Raw genomic sequence first — 16,274 nt, forward strand, 5'->3', positions numbered from 1 at the left:
ACAAATTAAATGATTTGTAATTCCTTGTAGGCTGTGTTTTTTATCTCTGAATTAAAAGTTTGTAGTACATTACTAAATAATAGAAGATATAAAGATGATTAAATACAGCAGAATGGTGGATATTAGTAAAAAAGAATCTTTCCAAATTCCAAATTCTGTATGCACCTCTCATGGGCTCAATATCCCTGGGGTTGGGACAGAACATCTATCTTCAATTCATTTTCCTACCACATACAACTCAAAATGTTGTTACTGATACCAGTAACTGCATGCATGATACCACCTCACTTTTATGCTAAATCAATGTATTATCTTATTATAGAACCAATAAATGGATACATAACCCTTTTATGTTAAATCTGATTAACTGCTAATAAACGATCAACTTTCACATGTTTCAAATAAATTCTTGTTTTCAAATTTAACAAATTTAAAGAACATGACAAGAGTTAAAACTTACCTAAAAGGTGTACTGAAAGCTATGCATTGCAATTGCTGAGATTTAATGGAACTTATGCATAGCCAGCCACTTGCATGATAACAACAAATACTTTATAAGGTATTTCTCCCACTTTCCTAGTGTTCCTTCATGGTGTAGTGGTTCTGCATGTTGGGCTGGTATTCCAGAGGTCCGTGGTTCAATTCCCGGTGAAGGCAGTTGCTAATTTTTCATCTCTTCTGCTTCCAAAAAATACCTAATGATACTACAGTGACGCCCAAACTAAAAAGGGTGGTGGATGATGATTCTCCTCACCAAGGATTTGACGATTGGGTCCCCTAAAAACCTGAGTTGCCCTTTAAAAAGGGGGTATATAAGGTATTTTTCCCATCTTCCTGGTGTGCCTTTGTGGTATAGTGGTTCTGCACACTGGGCCGGTATTCCAGAGGTCCGTGGTTCGATTCCCATCGAAGGCGTTTGCTAATTTTTCATCTCTCTGGCTTTTCCAATTAACCTAATGTCTCTACAGTGGTGCCCGAACTAAAAGGGTTGTGGATGATGATTCTCCTCATCCAGGATTTGGCCTTTGGATCCCCTAAAAACTGCAGTTGCCCTTGAAAAAGGGGAAGTATATAAAGGGCCATTCCCACTGGTGTTTATCTGAACTAACGAACACAATTAACATAGTCGACCCATCTCTAAAACCATTTTTCCCCATAGGGCAGCAAGTTGAAAAATCTGAACTGCAGGCACAACGGAGCTACTCGACACATGGAACCGACTCCGTTAGCTCGGATAAACCCCAATGGGAAGGGTGCTTAAGGTATCTCTCCCGCTTTCCTAGCGTGCCTTCATGGTGTAGTGGTTCTGCACGCTGGACCGGTATTCCAGATGTCCATGGTTCGATTTCCGGCGAAGGTGGTTGCTAATTTTTCATCTTTCCTGCTTCCAAAAATTAAAAGTCTCTACAACCTGTATTTAAACATGTACAACATATTTGTATCTTCAATGCCATATATGTGTTTTCAACCCAAATGCAGCTATTCTGTTGCTTCTGATTCAAATGCTAACAAATTCAGAAAATCATTCACTGAAGCCAATTTGTCAACTGATGGAGACTTAGAGTAACCTGTTTTCTGGCATATTTTCAAAATAGTCAATGAACTACAAATTTACTCATTTAATTTCTAATTTATATTCTGACAACTGAAGAAATAGACATTGCAGGGACAAATGAACTTTAAAATATTATGTTAGCTAAAATAAACCTTGCAATTCCCTAACAATACTTATCATTGGTTATGCATTACAAATACATTGGGTTATGCCAGGTTATCAGGGAGGTTGCAGAAAAGGAGAATTATCTTGAGAAGCATTGTTTTCAGGTGCTGAGATTAGCATGGATAAGCCATTCATTGCCAAGCTAAGCATGGCTGCCCTCATGAAAATGTATCGAGTCCCGTATTGTTGAAAAATAAAGTCTTCACTATGTTCCTACGACAGTGGCATTATCTGCTGTTTGCAACATGTTTAGCCTTCTGAGTGTTACAAGTTTAGCCCTGAAATTTCAAAATTCCTCAGAATGTCTTGAATAAGTGGTGCTTTCTTGATTATTAAAAACCCTCTCACTTTGTACCTTTATTCCTTTTCTTCCAATATGCATCCAATCCGAAATCGGATACATTAAAACCTGGCAGAAATTTTCATGTGTAATGAATCAGAAAGCTACCCTTTGATATGAAATTTTACATCCATAGCACTGAGAGGGTTAGATACACTACATTTGTACTAGTTTTCTGTGCAAAGAAAAAAATGGCTTACTGCTCCTAAATCTATAGTTAATGTTTGAGATCTATTATGAGTAAAAACTTTCAGAGGTCTCTTATCTACTGATATGTGTTTTTTTGCTGTATTTCTTCTACTTATTGTGTAAACTTTCATAACTCTGGAAGGAATTGTTAATCACTTTCTAGGCCTTTTATCTATCATATCGGAGCTTGACGAAATTATGTTTCTGTAGACGTAGTAAGACTTAAGTATGTACTATATAGACTTAGGGTATATAGAATTATAGCAGGACTTAAGCTGAATTTTTTATTTCTGTTTTAAAGCAAATAGATCTTCCTGCCAGATTCTTTAGAACATGTGCAAATGATGATAGATGTCTAGAAATGGCTAATGTGATTTTTTTTCATTTACATTTGTGTATAAAAATAATGATAAGTGCAATGCCATAGAGATAACTTGCAGTCCCTGGTTATGATTGAGATGGAAGCCCTTAATTATGATATAAGAAAATAAAAAAATCAACTGATGAGTAATTATTTTCTTACAAAATAGTGCAGATTTGCTCAAAATTTAGTAAATAATTAAAAGCATAAAAAAAAATTGACCAGAAGTCTCACAGTTGGGTATAGTTCACTATAAATACAAATTTTATGATGCAAAAAAAATTTTGGGAAAAATATTTTTTTACTTGTTAATTATTTTACTTGTGAACTTTATTTATAAAAAATCTGATGTTTACACCGTATGACTTCCTTGTACAGAGTATTGAATTATACGCAATTTTCTGCATTTCGTTCAAACATATTGAATTAACAGTTAACAAAGTTTGAATTAAATCTACTTTGTCAATAGTGCAGAAACCACAATAGAATAAATGCACTTTTTAAAGTTCACTATATTTATTTACAATAGTGGCACTTTTGTGCTAGATTTAATTAACAGCCTTACATCTCATTCATTTTATAACCAGAATACACAGAAATTATATCGTCTGAAGAATTACCACATGTTCTATTTAAATACTACAATAAATCTAAAATGATGTATAAAAGAAATTAAACAAATAAAAAAGAAACAGTTTTTCACAAATGATTCAGCGTCGCTTATCTAATGGGCATGCACTACTAATTAATTCGATTCTCACTTCGCAACCAAAAAAAAAAAAAAACATTATAAATTGAAAGATATAGAAAACCATAAAGCACTAAGTACAGTTAAAACAATTTTTACAATTAAAATTACAGTTTCTACGCAAAAACAAGCTAATAACTTAAATGATAATTCCAGAATGAATTAAGCATAATTTAATTCGCAATAATAAAAAAATCTGATGTGTACACCACATGACTTCCTTGTACGGAATATTAAATTATAAGCATTTTTTCTTGCATTTCATTTAACTTACTGGATTGATTTAAATCTACTTCGTCGATAGCGCATAAACCACGATAGAATAAATGCACTCTTTAAATTTCACTATATTTGTTTACCATAGTGACATTCTGGTGCTAGGTTCTCTTAACAGCATTATATTTTGTTCATATTATAACCCAGAATACACAAAATTTATATCATTTGAAGAATTATCTCATTGTTGCCACATGTTCTATTCAAATATTCTAATATATCGAACGATGTATAAAAGAAATTAAGCTAACAAAACAAAAAAGAAAGTGTTTTTCACAGACGATTCAGTATTTCACATTCAATTAATTCAGTTCTCACTTCCCGACAAGGCAAAAATACATGAAAGCTCAAAATATATCTATATTAAAAATTACGAAGTAAATCTTAAACACTTATTTCCTCGAATAAATTCTAGAATGGATTAAACATGATTTAATCCGCAATAATAAAAGATGATGTTATCTTTGTTGTTGCGACATTAGTTTCTCTAGATTGGCAACAAATCCGCCATTTTGTTAAGTGTGAAATGTAAACAAATATGTCCACCATATTATTTAAAACTTAAGGCTTAACCGCACTTAAACAGCTTTTAAATTGTTGATAATTGTACAAATATTGGTTGCAGATTTACTAAAGGTATAAAAACCTTAACCGGAAGATAAGAACAGCATAATTCAATGATTTTTAAAACAAAAAATGCACAATTTACTAACATATAAGAGTAAAGAAACTTGAGATACAGAGAAAACAGGTAACAGAGTGGATATATATATATATAACTTCCTAATATATATATATATATTTTCCATCCATCTTTTTTTCATGTGAGTTAACTTTTCACATTACACAACAGTCAGATTAATTATTTAATTTTTTTCGTGCAATAGCAAGTCTTCCAGAAGTAAAATTTGGCAGTTTTATCGCGCTTATACAGTTTTTCCAGTTTTACCAGGCAAATTTCTTATTGTTTATGTAGTACTATGTTACAACATTTCGTGAAGCTACAGCTCCTGGTAACTTTTTAGCAAGGTTGCTGCAATGTTCCTACCTACTACTATTCTTTCAAATCTTTTTGCGGCATTATGCAAAAGTTTTTGAGATCAGATAGGTCTTTCGTCTCATTACCAGTTCGCTTTACATTTTCTTTTTCAATTAATATTCTTTTTAGCAGCCTCGAGCGCTGAAAGTTTAATAAGTTTGATTGTTTAGGTGTATTTCAATTTCACTTTTCAAGCTTCAGCTTTTAAGTTACCGGATGCGGTTTACAGTTCCACTTTTTAGATAGGTTAGTCTTCCTTCCAAAAAACACTGTAAAGCAGGCTAGCTCCCTCTTTACTTTCATTAACAGGCTCTGATCAATCATATAGAGATAATTAAATGAAGCAACAAGCTTTGTAAAACTTCTAAGGCTAATGCTATTCCACTTCCCACCAATACTAATAAGACACAATCACTATGAAAGACTTTCAGTTGTATCTACCAAATCACCTGTAAAGAATGTCCTCTCACATATATAGGTCAGAGAAAAAACCCTCTCAACCTCAGAATTAATAACCATAGATCTCATATTAAAAAATTTAAAAATAATAGCAATAATCTCACAAAAAATAATCAGCATACAGCTATTCTCGAGCATTATAATATGCATAATTTTGATAACATAGAAATTACTGTGCTTGATATTGTACCGAACACTAAACTTAGACTTTTTAAGGAATTCTTATACATACTTAAAAAAAAAAAGTCACTTTACCCTTACGGACTGAATGCTTATCTGAGTCATACCACCAACAGACAGACAGAAGTCTCAATATATGGACAATTCAGATTTTTTAGCAGTATAACGACCAGAGGAGGTGATTCCAAACACAAAAAATTTTTTTCTACTCAAGATCTGAATTTAATAATTAAAAATCTTCATTCCTTCCTTGAACATAATGAATTTGCTAAAAATGTCATAAAATTTCTACATACATTTAAGAATGTTACCTTGTGGAATCTAATTAAAGTCATAAATGAAAATTTTAGCTGTTTACAAATCATAAAAGACTTCTGCAATTTTAAGCTAAAAAATAGCAATTTTTTTCACAAAAAAACTGTTTTGTACGGTACAATTCAAACACCCTTCTTACAATCAACTAAAAATACCTAACATTTTCAAAAAATATCAACATTTGCTTCCTGAACAACAACTCCAAATTAAGCCCTGCTTTAAATTTGAAAAGAACTTAGGTCAACTAGTTATCAACCACCACGAGATTCAAGAAAATTGCATGTGTCATTGCCAACAGGCTCTTTACCAAAAATATGTCGATCCTTTCCACCAACATGTGATAACAGGAGGACTTAGAATTACGAGACCTTTTACAACTTGGCACCAAATTTCGTCCTACTTTTAGAATCAATAAACATCTTTGCCTCAGACAATTCAATCAAGATCTTGATAAATTTATCATGTTAGCTAGTAATAAATCCAATTTACCAACTACCACATTTCTTGAATGGAAAGCTGCACTGATTACAGAATTTTAACATTCACTCTTCAAGGCACCTTCTTTCAACTCTCTACACAATAAGAAACGACTCTTTGATCTAATCAACAGACTACAAGATAATTTTATCATTACAAAAATTGACAAAGCTAGCAACAATTTTAGTGTTCTCTGAAAAAAGTTTTATTTCAACCTTCTGCACAAAGAACTAAATAGTAATGGCACTTACCAAAAAATTACCACCAACACCAAAATTCTTATCAATAAATTTAACGCACTACATAAAAGACTTAAGATACATCCACGGAAGTATAATAACAGATTCGCAAATCTCTATGCCCTTCCAAAATTTCATAAGTCACCTATTAAATTCAGGTTCATTGCCAATAGTACCAAAAGTTATCTTAAAGAAATAGATTATCTTTTTGCAAACTTCATTTAATACACGACTTGATTAATAACTATGATTTTCAAGATCTGCATTGCAACTGGATGATTTCAAGTAACGAACTTGTAATTAAGACAATTAATTCAATTAAAATCGACCATATACAATGCTACGATTTCAAAAACCTTTATACTACCTTACCGCTTGAAGAAATTTATACCAGTTTACTTGCTCTACCAGATATAATTCCTCAGATTTCTACAATAATTGTTAACGAAAAATGGCAACTTTTTCTTATGAGCATGCTTTTCAATAATTATATTCTCTTTAACAATTGTATCTTTAAACAAATACAAGGGATCCCAATGGGTGGAAATTTTTCGAGTTCCGTCTGCGAATTATTCCTTTTCACAAGAGAATTGACATTTGTCCGATCTCTGGACGTAGCGGAACAAAAATTTTTTCAACACATTTATCGTTACATTGATGATATCATAGCCATTAACAACCATAACAAAATAGAAGCAGCTAATATCTACCCAACTAGCTTAAAGCTAAATAAAACAAATACGGTGCAAAATAATGTAGTATACCTTGACCTTAATATCATTGATTACAATTTTATTAAAGTCTACGACAAGAGGAGAGAATTCACTTTTTCTACACTAAAGTTAACAAACTGGAATTCTAATATTTCCAAAAGAATCATCATTAACACCATTTTTTCACAGCTTCTTAGAATAAAAAGGATGTGTAATACAACAGAACACTTACAAGAAGAAGTACTTTACTTCGTCACAATTTTGAAAAATAACCAAATTCCTAAGAAAATAATTAAAAATATTTAAAAAAAAGCTGGTATTAGCCTTACCAATTTTTAGATAATTAGCTTTGGATAATGAAATTTTCTGCTTAAAGCCTATTGAAGGGCAGATGATGGATGGCTTATTCAGATTATCTAATGTAAAAATTGTATAAATGTAAATGTACAGTTAATTCTTCTACAAACATTTACTTTCCTCCAAAGTTTTTGGCACTCTACTTTAATACTATTATGTAATAGTTTTAAATTACTTAGAAGGCCAGACTCTGCTTTTATTAACAAAATCGGGCCTTTTCATTTTTCATAGTAGCTTGACAGTCCTCTAGCTTGAAGAATGACGACTTTTATTAACAGATGATTATTTTCCATTTACACTTTCTTTTTGTGGCCAAAAATAAGTAATTTTAGCTGAATTAGCCATTTTCACTTATTTTTTACAGTTTTATTCTTCCTACAACTTGACTGATGCCATTTTGAGTTCTTGCCTTGTCTTTTCTCATTTGTCACCCCCTTCTCTAAAAAAGAGGGGGACCCGCCAACTTTCTCAGCCCATTGGCCTCTTCAGTTTTAATAGCTTCGCACGATGACGTCATTGTACAATAAGGAAGGTTGGTTTGAACAAGAAGGGATTTTGCGCCCTTTTCCAAAATTTTTTCGGAAGCTGAGGACGGAACCTCTCAGGTCAGTTTTTTCGTTTTTTGTATAAGTTTTTTGGTCCTAATAAGACCCTGCGTTTTTACTTACTAAATTGAATACATTGTTTTACTTACAATGTCGATTACATTTTTATCTGTTTACGGCACTTTTCTTCTAATAAAAGTTACGAAGTCTTTAAGGTAAAGGACCAGTCCGTACGTTGATGTATATTTTGACTAATAGCAGACCACTATTTATTTTAATTTATTATTTTTCTACTTTGATTTTGATTTTTCATCGCTCGGAATCATAATAGCCTTTGACACCTTAATGTGTTTTTCAGCGGACGCGTCGGGAAAAAGAGACAGAGCAGTGGAGCTACTAAAAAGGATTTATTCCAAAGGAATTTTTTCAGAAATACTAATATACTTTTGTAAAAAGTTTTTTCGCATTAAACAAGAGCTTCAATGGTCTGTTTCGGCGAAACGCGTAATGGTATTTAGCCTATTTCGTAGAACAGTTTTTTTCCCTTGAAAAGCCAACTGAGAGTACGAGTGGGCTAATATACCATTTTTCCGTTATTTAATTATTGTTTTTGTAGCTAGTTTTTGATGCTTTTTGTGTCTTTATTACATTTTTTAATTTTGATTTTAATTTTTATGTATTGACATATTATATTTTGGCAATTTTAATTTTTTATGTATAGGCATTTTATATATTGACGTTTATAATCCATGTTTTTTGTAACTTCCTAATATATATATATATTTTTTTTTCCGTCCATCTTTTTTTCATGTGAGTTAACTTTTCACATTACACAATGGTCAGATTAATTAATTAATTTTTTTCGTGCAATAGCAAGTCTTCCAGAACTAAAATTTGGCAGTTTTATTGCGCTTATACAGTTTTACCAGGCAAATTTCTTATTGTTTTTGTAGTACTATGTTACAACATTTCGTGGAGCTACAGCTCCTGGTAACTTTTTAGCAAGGTTGCTGCAATGTTCCTACCTATTACTAATCTTTCAAATATTTTTGCAGCATTATGCGCAAAAGTTTTTGAGACCAGATAGGTCTTTCGTCTCATTACCAGTTCGCTTTACATTTTCTTTTTCAATTAATATATATATATATATATATATATACGTTTGGTGCAGCCGATTGCAAACAAAATATGACGTACACATCTATATGTTATAGCAGTCCTGTATACAAAATTTCAACGTTCTGAGGCTACACGTTTTTGAGCTATGCGAGACACATATGTATGTACATACGTTTGTACAGACGCCATGAAAAATTCTCTTCAGAATTCATTTTAAAGCAGTTTTATAACTTTTTTGGAGGAAAAGAGTCTTTTATTCTGTGTTTACGTACAGATGTCACGCAAAAACATCGTTAACTTGCATTCAATAGCAGTCAAAATTGATATGAAATTTTTGTTGAAATATGCTGCCTGAAACTTTTTGCGATAACAATTCTTCCTTTTTATTTCGTACAAGGAAGTAAAAAGACATTACTTTGTTATTGTGAAGCTTAGTTTCTCTAGCTTGGTAACAAATCCACTATTCTGTTAAGTTTCAAATGTAAAGAAATGTGGATGCTATGCTAAACAAACATTAGGCTTAGCTGCACTTAAAAAACTTTTAAATTGTTGATAATTCCACAATTATTGCATGCAGGTTAACTAAAGGCATAAAAACCTTAACTGGAAGATAATAACAACATAGTTCAATCATTTTTAAAGCAAAAAATGTGCAATTTACAAACATATAAGAATAAAGAAACTGAGATCACTGAGCCGAGTAACAGAGCGAATATATATATATATATATATATATATACTTATATTTATATATTTTTGACGTGGCCGATTGCAACCAAAATACGAGGTGCACGTCTACATGTTATAGCACTCCTATATACAAAATTTCATTGTTCTGGGGCTACTCATTTTTGAGTTATGCGAAATACCTACGTATGTATGTACAGACGCCATGAAAAAAATCTCTCCAGAATTAATTTTAAATCAGTTTTATAATTTTTTTTGGGGGGGGAAGATTCCTTTATTCTGTCCTTACGTACAGCTGTCACGCAAAAGCATCGTTAAATTACATTCAATAGCGATCAGAATGGATATTTTTATTGAAATATATCTGGAATTTTTCGTGATTACAATACTTCCTTGTACGGAGGTAAAAGCGAACTGATGCCCAAGTCAAGCTTCTTGAAATTTTTATTAAAAAAGGGGAGGGGGAATCTGAAGTGTGCTCTGGTAATTTATACAGACTTTTTCTCCCTTCTCTGCGGTGTTGAGTAAATAATATAGATACAGGAACTATGATATGCTCCAAAGTAACTTTGACATTAATCTGCATATCCGTTATTCCAATTGCCATGGATCTCACAATGTTGGTGTTCTAGCTGGATATATTTTTAAATTTCTGATGGATACTACCTTATTTGAAATATCAACTAATTCTTTGAAGCTATACTTTGTAAAGTCCGACATCCGAAATCATAGGAACTTTGGTGATTCGAAAAATTTTGGGATTTTATATCATCAGTTTAATTCTAGTAAGATGACATGTAGACATGGCAACATTGGGGCCTACTTATTGTTAAGGTCAGATAGCAAAATGCTACTCCCCACAGACACAATAGCTCAAGAGCCAAAATTGTGATCATGGTTAACATCAGTACAACATCAGCAGTTAGTGTATTGTCATTGGCCATGGTGTGGCTCCCTTGACAACAGGTGCTTGAAAAGTGACATGTAAGCTTCTCAGTGCTGGCTGGTGGATATTAAATCATTTTATGTAATGAGCATTTTAATTTTGGACTGTATTTCAGCTATCAGTTGTAATATAGCTTCAAAGGAACCATTAACTCTCTGAAAGCATTTTCATTGCTTTGTGAATCTTAGAATTCATGAAGAATGTTACAAATTATAAACATAGAAAAGATACAGCACTTTTGAAGCTAACAAAAAGTCTGCTTATTTTGTATGCTGAGAAGAAAACAGTAATCAAGAACATGATTGCAATTGAAAAGTAGCCATTTATTGAGCCCCCTTTTTTTTTGTGCTTGATATCCTGTAATTTTTGCATTCTTTGGGAATAAATTACTTTTCAGTATAAAATTTTAGTAATTGAAAATTTCTATAATACTTTTGACAGTAAAATTTCAGAACTGCTGCTGATATGAGTAAAAGCATCGCAGCAAACTGTGATTATGATTATTCAAAGTAGTATTTATTCTTGGTGGGCAATTTCTGTAGTTCCATCATATGCTGAAAACTTCTTTTTAAAATTCATTTTCTGGAACATTGGTTTGTTCATTTAGCTGCAAACTGAGTTACATTCAGCACTGAGTCATTTACCTTCTGTGTATCTTGCCATAAAGTTGGTTCCTAAAATGTTGCTATTTGGCATGAGATGAAACCTTTCATTTATTTTTCATGTTATATAACTATATTGCTTAACAGACTGAGTCATTCAAAATCAATAAAGTATTTCTTAATGATTAGATCTTAAATAATTTAAAGTACTTTTTAATTTATGATGCATTCAGTTGAAAATTATCAATGTTTTTAGCATCAAGGGAATTAAAAAAGAAGTTTTGATGCTTGTTGATTATCCAATACCCACCAAACCCATACCACCATTGCCAAAAACATCATCGATATATCTGATCCTCGCAGCTCTTGAAGCTATTGCATAGTCTTTCTCAAATATGAAATTTTAAATTCTTTTTCCTTGATTTTCTTTTTAATATTCTCTCTTTCTCTGTTAGGGTAAGGAAGGGGATTGTTTTCCTAAAAATGTGTTGTGAATTTTGATCCTGTGACTAGTGCCCACATACATACAATAAAATGCATGTGGAGATCAGTGAAATGTAGGAATAAGCAGCAATGTGATACAGCCCATTATTACTTCTCTTCTTACGTATCAGCACGTGTGAGGCAGAGGCATAATGCTAAGAATAACAATCTGTTGGATGCCATTTTGAATGTGATTGCCAAAAAATATCTACTGAATACTGGAAGTTAAAAAGTCAGATTTATTCACCAGATAGCACCAATACGTTGTTCGTGGTCCAAAAAATGGTGAATTGTTTTTTAAATGCTTGTTTATTTAGTGATTGGCTTAAAATTTATATAATATTTAATAAGTTTTGCAAATGATCATCATTCCACTTTTTAGAAGATTTAAAAAAAAAAAAATCTGCATGATTTTTTGATTGCTTGAAGAAGATGAATATATATAATACAAATCATTATATCATTAGTAAATTCGATTTTTTATGACTCGCTTCAAAATTTAATGAATAATCACTTGACTGTAAATTGTGCACATGTATAATATTTTAATTAGAGGTTGTTGTTCTAAAAGTATTTTTGCTTCAGAATTTGAGAGATAATCACATGAGTATTAATTTTAATCAGCATGTAATTTTATGGTTTGAGTTTGTTGTTTTGAAATTTTCTTATACTTCAATGTTTTAGAAGTAATCTCTTATTATAAATTTTATTTAAAAGGCAATTTTTTGATTTTATATTGTTTTGAAAATATTTTTTACAATGTGTAATTATATGATTTGAAATTTTTGCTTTGAAAATATCTTTTGCTTGAAAATTCTGGAAGTAATCATATGAGCATAAATTGTACTCAGTGTGTAAGTTTATGATTTGAGTTTGTTGTTTTGAAATTGTCCTTTGCTTGAAAATTTCAGAAATAATCACATAAATTCCACTCTAGTGTGTTAAGTTTATAATTTGAGTTCATTGTTTTGAAATTTTCTTTTATTTTGCAGATCCGACTTGAGTAAACATGCAGAGAAGGAATCTATAGCCGTATTTTGCTCAAATTTAAAGAGCCTGCTCTTAACACCCCCAGTTAGAGGGAAAACAGTAGTTGGAGTTGATCCTGGCTTTACTCATGGTTGCAAGATTGCTGCTGTTTCTTCAAAAGGTTATTTATTTCTTTATATTGCTGCACATTATGGGTTGTAGAGACCAGCTTAATAACTATGTTAGATGAACAGTAACAAATGAACACTTTATTGAAAGAAATAATAGCTTGTACAGAAAATTAAATAGCTACAAGTAGCTCAAAGAGGGGAGATCCTTAACATGTGAGGAATATCGCATATCACTGATATTACTTACCGAGCAGTAATTAACAGCAGTCTAAAGCAGTACCTGCTAACTAAGAGCTTGATACATTTCCATAACTCTGAATTGGATAGCTGAGAGCTGATATATATATATATATATAATTGTCCAGGCACTTAAAAAGTCACCCCTAGAACTTTGAATGATTTTTTTTTTTTTTTTTAAACCATTTTCGAAGCCAAGTTAGTGAGAAATCACAATTGTAACCAACTTTAAAACAAAAATTTTCACCAAAGTTTAGTATTCTAATTAGCTCTAATTCTCCTTCCAATTAGAACAGTGATCAAGTTAGAATTACAAGATTTTTAACATAATGCATGAAATAAACACATACAAAGAAAATAAGTAATTATAAACTTAGGCAAAAATACACAACAAAATTACTGCATTAAATGCAACAAATAATTAAATAGATAAAATAAAAACGATACTTAAGATTACAAAAATATATAGCATGTGTTTGCTAAATCAGATGTTTTCCCATTTTAGTTGCTATATTGGATTTGCTTTCTTCTTTAAAATTGCAATTAAAATGTTTTTAAACTTCATACTTTAATTTTTGATTTCAAATTCTTAAAAAATTTTACCCTCCTTATTTATTTATTTATTTTTGCTTTTTCGTTTTTTCTCTGTCTCTTTTTTATTTGCTGAAACTAGAAATTTACTAGTTGAGTTCTAGGAAAAGAATTTTAATAAGGTATCAAAGAGCACCTTAATATATATATATATATATATATATACTGATATTTTTATACACAGAAAATTTATGCCAGTGCCAAGCACTCACTATTTTTTTTCGATAAGATTTTATTAATCAGCCAGCCCCCTTTTTTAATCTGTAGAAATTATTAGTTAAACTCTTATGTCATATTTGCATACATAACTTTGTTATTTGTATTATTATTTTATTAATTTTTGTGTGACAAATCAATTAATAGAGTTACACATTTATATGATGTTTCCAATATTTTTACTAATATATTTTAATTTGTTTGAAATATGAGGTATTTTAAAATTTGCAAGCAGTTCTTATTAATTTGTATATGATTGATTGTATATAAATACAAAGTGAGACCAAAAAGTAAGGTGAATCACCCCTCCTTTCAAAAATAAGAACAGCCCAACATCCTGACACATGCACATTACGATCTTCATTATGTAATGTTGAAGTTCAGGGTCATTTGCAAAGTTTCTTGTATCGTGTTTGTTCGTACAGTCGCTTAACGTGAAAGGGGTTAGTGCATTGCGTAATGGAGCAGAAAACAAACCTGAAATTCTGTTGTAAAGCTGCTACAGAAACCTTGGAAATGCTTCGAAGTGTGTATGGTGAAGAAACTTTATCTCGCAAGACAGTATTTCAGTGGTTCAAACTTTTCCGTGACAGTCATGAAGGCATGGGGGATGAGCATCACAGTAGAAGACCATTGACGAGCAGAACGACGGCAAATGTTGAAAGAGTTAGGAAGTTATTGCTGAAGGATCGGCGTTTGCCCGTCCGAATAATGACGAACAAATTGAATCTTCCTGATGAAATCATCCGAATAATATTGATGCAGAATTAGGGTAAATGGAAACTTTGTGCAACGCTTGTCCTTCATTACTTAAGCGATGAAAAAAAAAAAACAGCAGCGATTGGACTCCTGTGACCACTTCATCAATGCAGCAGATAAAGATGACATGTTTTTACAGTCAATCGTCACAGGAGATGAAATGTAGTGTTTCACGTATAATCCACAAACGAAACATCAAAGCATGGAGTGGTGCAGTCCCTCATTGCCAAAATTGAGAAAGTTTCATTTCGAAAAATCAAAGGTTAAGACAATGTTGATGACCTTTTTTGAGGCACAAGGAATTTTTCATAAAGAATACATACCAGAAGGTCCAACATGTAATGGTGAATTTTATTGCCATGTTGTGAAGTGCTTCCTGGCTCGCGTTCATCGTGTTCGGCCCCATCTCGTTGCATCAGGAAAGTGGTTTCTGTTGCATGATAATGCATGCCCTCATACTGCTATGTGTGTTAGATGCTTCCTCGTGCAGCAAAAGGTTATGGAGTTATTTCACCCTCCTTATTTCGCTGATCTTGTGCCAGCAGACTTGTTTCCCCTTTCCACGACTGAAATTCGCACTAAAAGGGACACTGATTTTCAAGCATCTCAAACATTCAAGCTGCTGTTACCAAGGAACTTAACACAGTCTCAAAGGAGGATTTTTTCAAAAGTTTCCAGAACTTGTATGAACGTTTTCAGAAGTGTATTGTAGACGGCGGAAACTACTTTGAAGGACAGTGATGTATTTATATGTAAATATACAGATATTCAGGGCTTAATTTCTAAATTTAGAAGTGCCGGAGCCCTATAGAAGACTGTCGGGAAGAAAGGAAACAATAAATAAATAAAATAAATAAAAATTAAAATATTTAAGTTATTAAATTAAAACTAAAATAAATGTAAAGAGCTAAATAGAAATTTAATAAATTATTGAATTAATTATAAATAGATAAATAAAATATAAACTATTGGACCTCATCTTATTTTTGGCTCTGATTGAAATTAAAATTCCACTCGGAAGCCAAGAAATATCTCAGCCAATGTTTGTTTGAATTTAAGCCCTGATTATACATATAATATATAATATTTCAAGGGATGATAGATATAAAAATCATTCAAAATGGTGAATGAAACACCAATGAAATATGATAAAACGATTAAATCGTCACAAAGGAGAATACTGAGAATTCTAGAAAGTATCAGGATATAGAAGGAAGTTTTAACGGAAAAGTGTAGCTTTGAAAATAAAGAGGGAAAAGTCCAAGAATTTCTGATCGCGATGCCCTGTCAATATAATTCTAGCCGTCAAGCAGAAATTTTCCCTGAATACAATTCGATAACTGCGTGAGAATAAATGTGACACTCCTCTATATATGAGCCAAAAGTGGTCCCAGGCATTTGGTTATATCGTACAGGACCTGTGCAGTAGGAAGTTTCTAGTGTGGCACATGCACTACCAGAGCGATGCCTTTTAGCCATTTCAGGAACGAAAAATTAACCTTCTCTCATACATTCATTACATTTTCTAGAATATAAGCCTTTAGCATGTGGATTTCTTTCCTTAAAAGTCTCAACA

At 31.8% G+C, this 16,274-nt stretch overlaps 1 protein-coding gene across 2 annotated transcripts in view; it reads left to right on the forward strand.

Annotated features, from left to right (window-relative positions):
- LOC118180321 (S1 RNA-binding domain-containing protein 1-like) overlaps nt 1–16,274 on the forward strand; it is a 155,332-nt gene that overhangs the window by 91,578 nt on the left and 47,480 nt on the right. For both annotated transcript variants that reach the window (XM_085821568.1, XM_085821573.1), the window contains exon 12: nt 12,788–12,945. In XM_085821568.1, coding sequence (XP_085677694.1) covers nt 12,788–12,945 — 158 coding nt within the window. The remainder of the gene's footprint in view (nt 1–12,787; nt 12,946–16,274) is intronic.

Source organism: Stegodyphus dumicola, chromosome 1 (assembly GCF_044657685.1).
Source record: "Stegodyphus dumicola isolate Sdum_Otavi_A_Nest chromosome 1, ASM4465768v1".
NCBI classification, from domain to species: Eukaryota; Metazoa; Arthropoda; class Arachnida; order Araneae; family Eresidae; genus Stegodyphus; species Stegodyphus dumicola.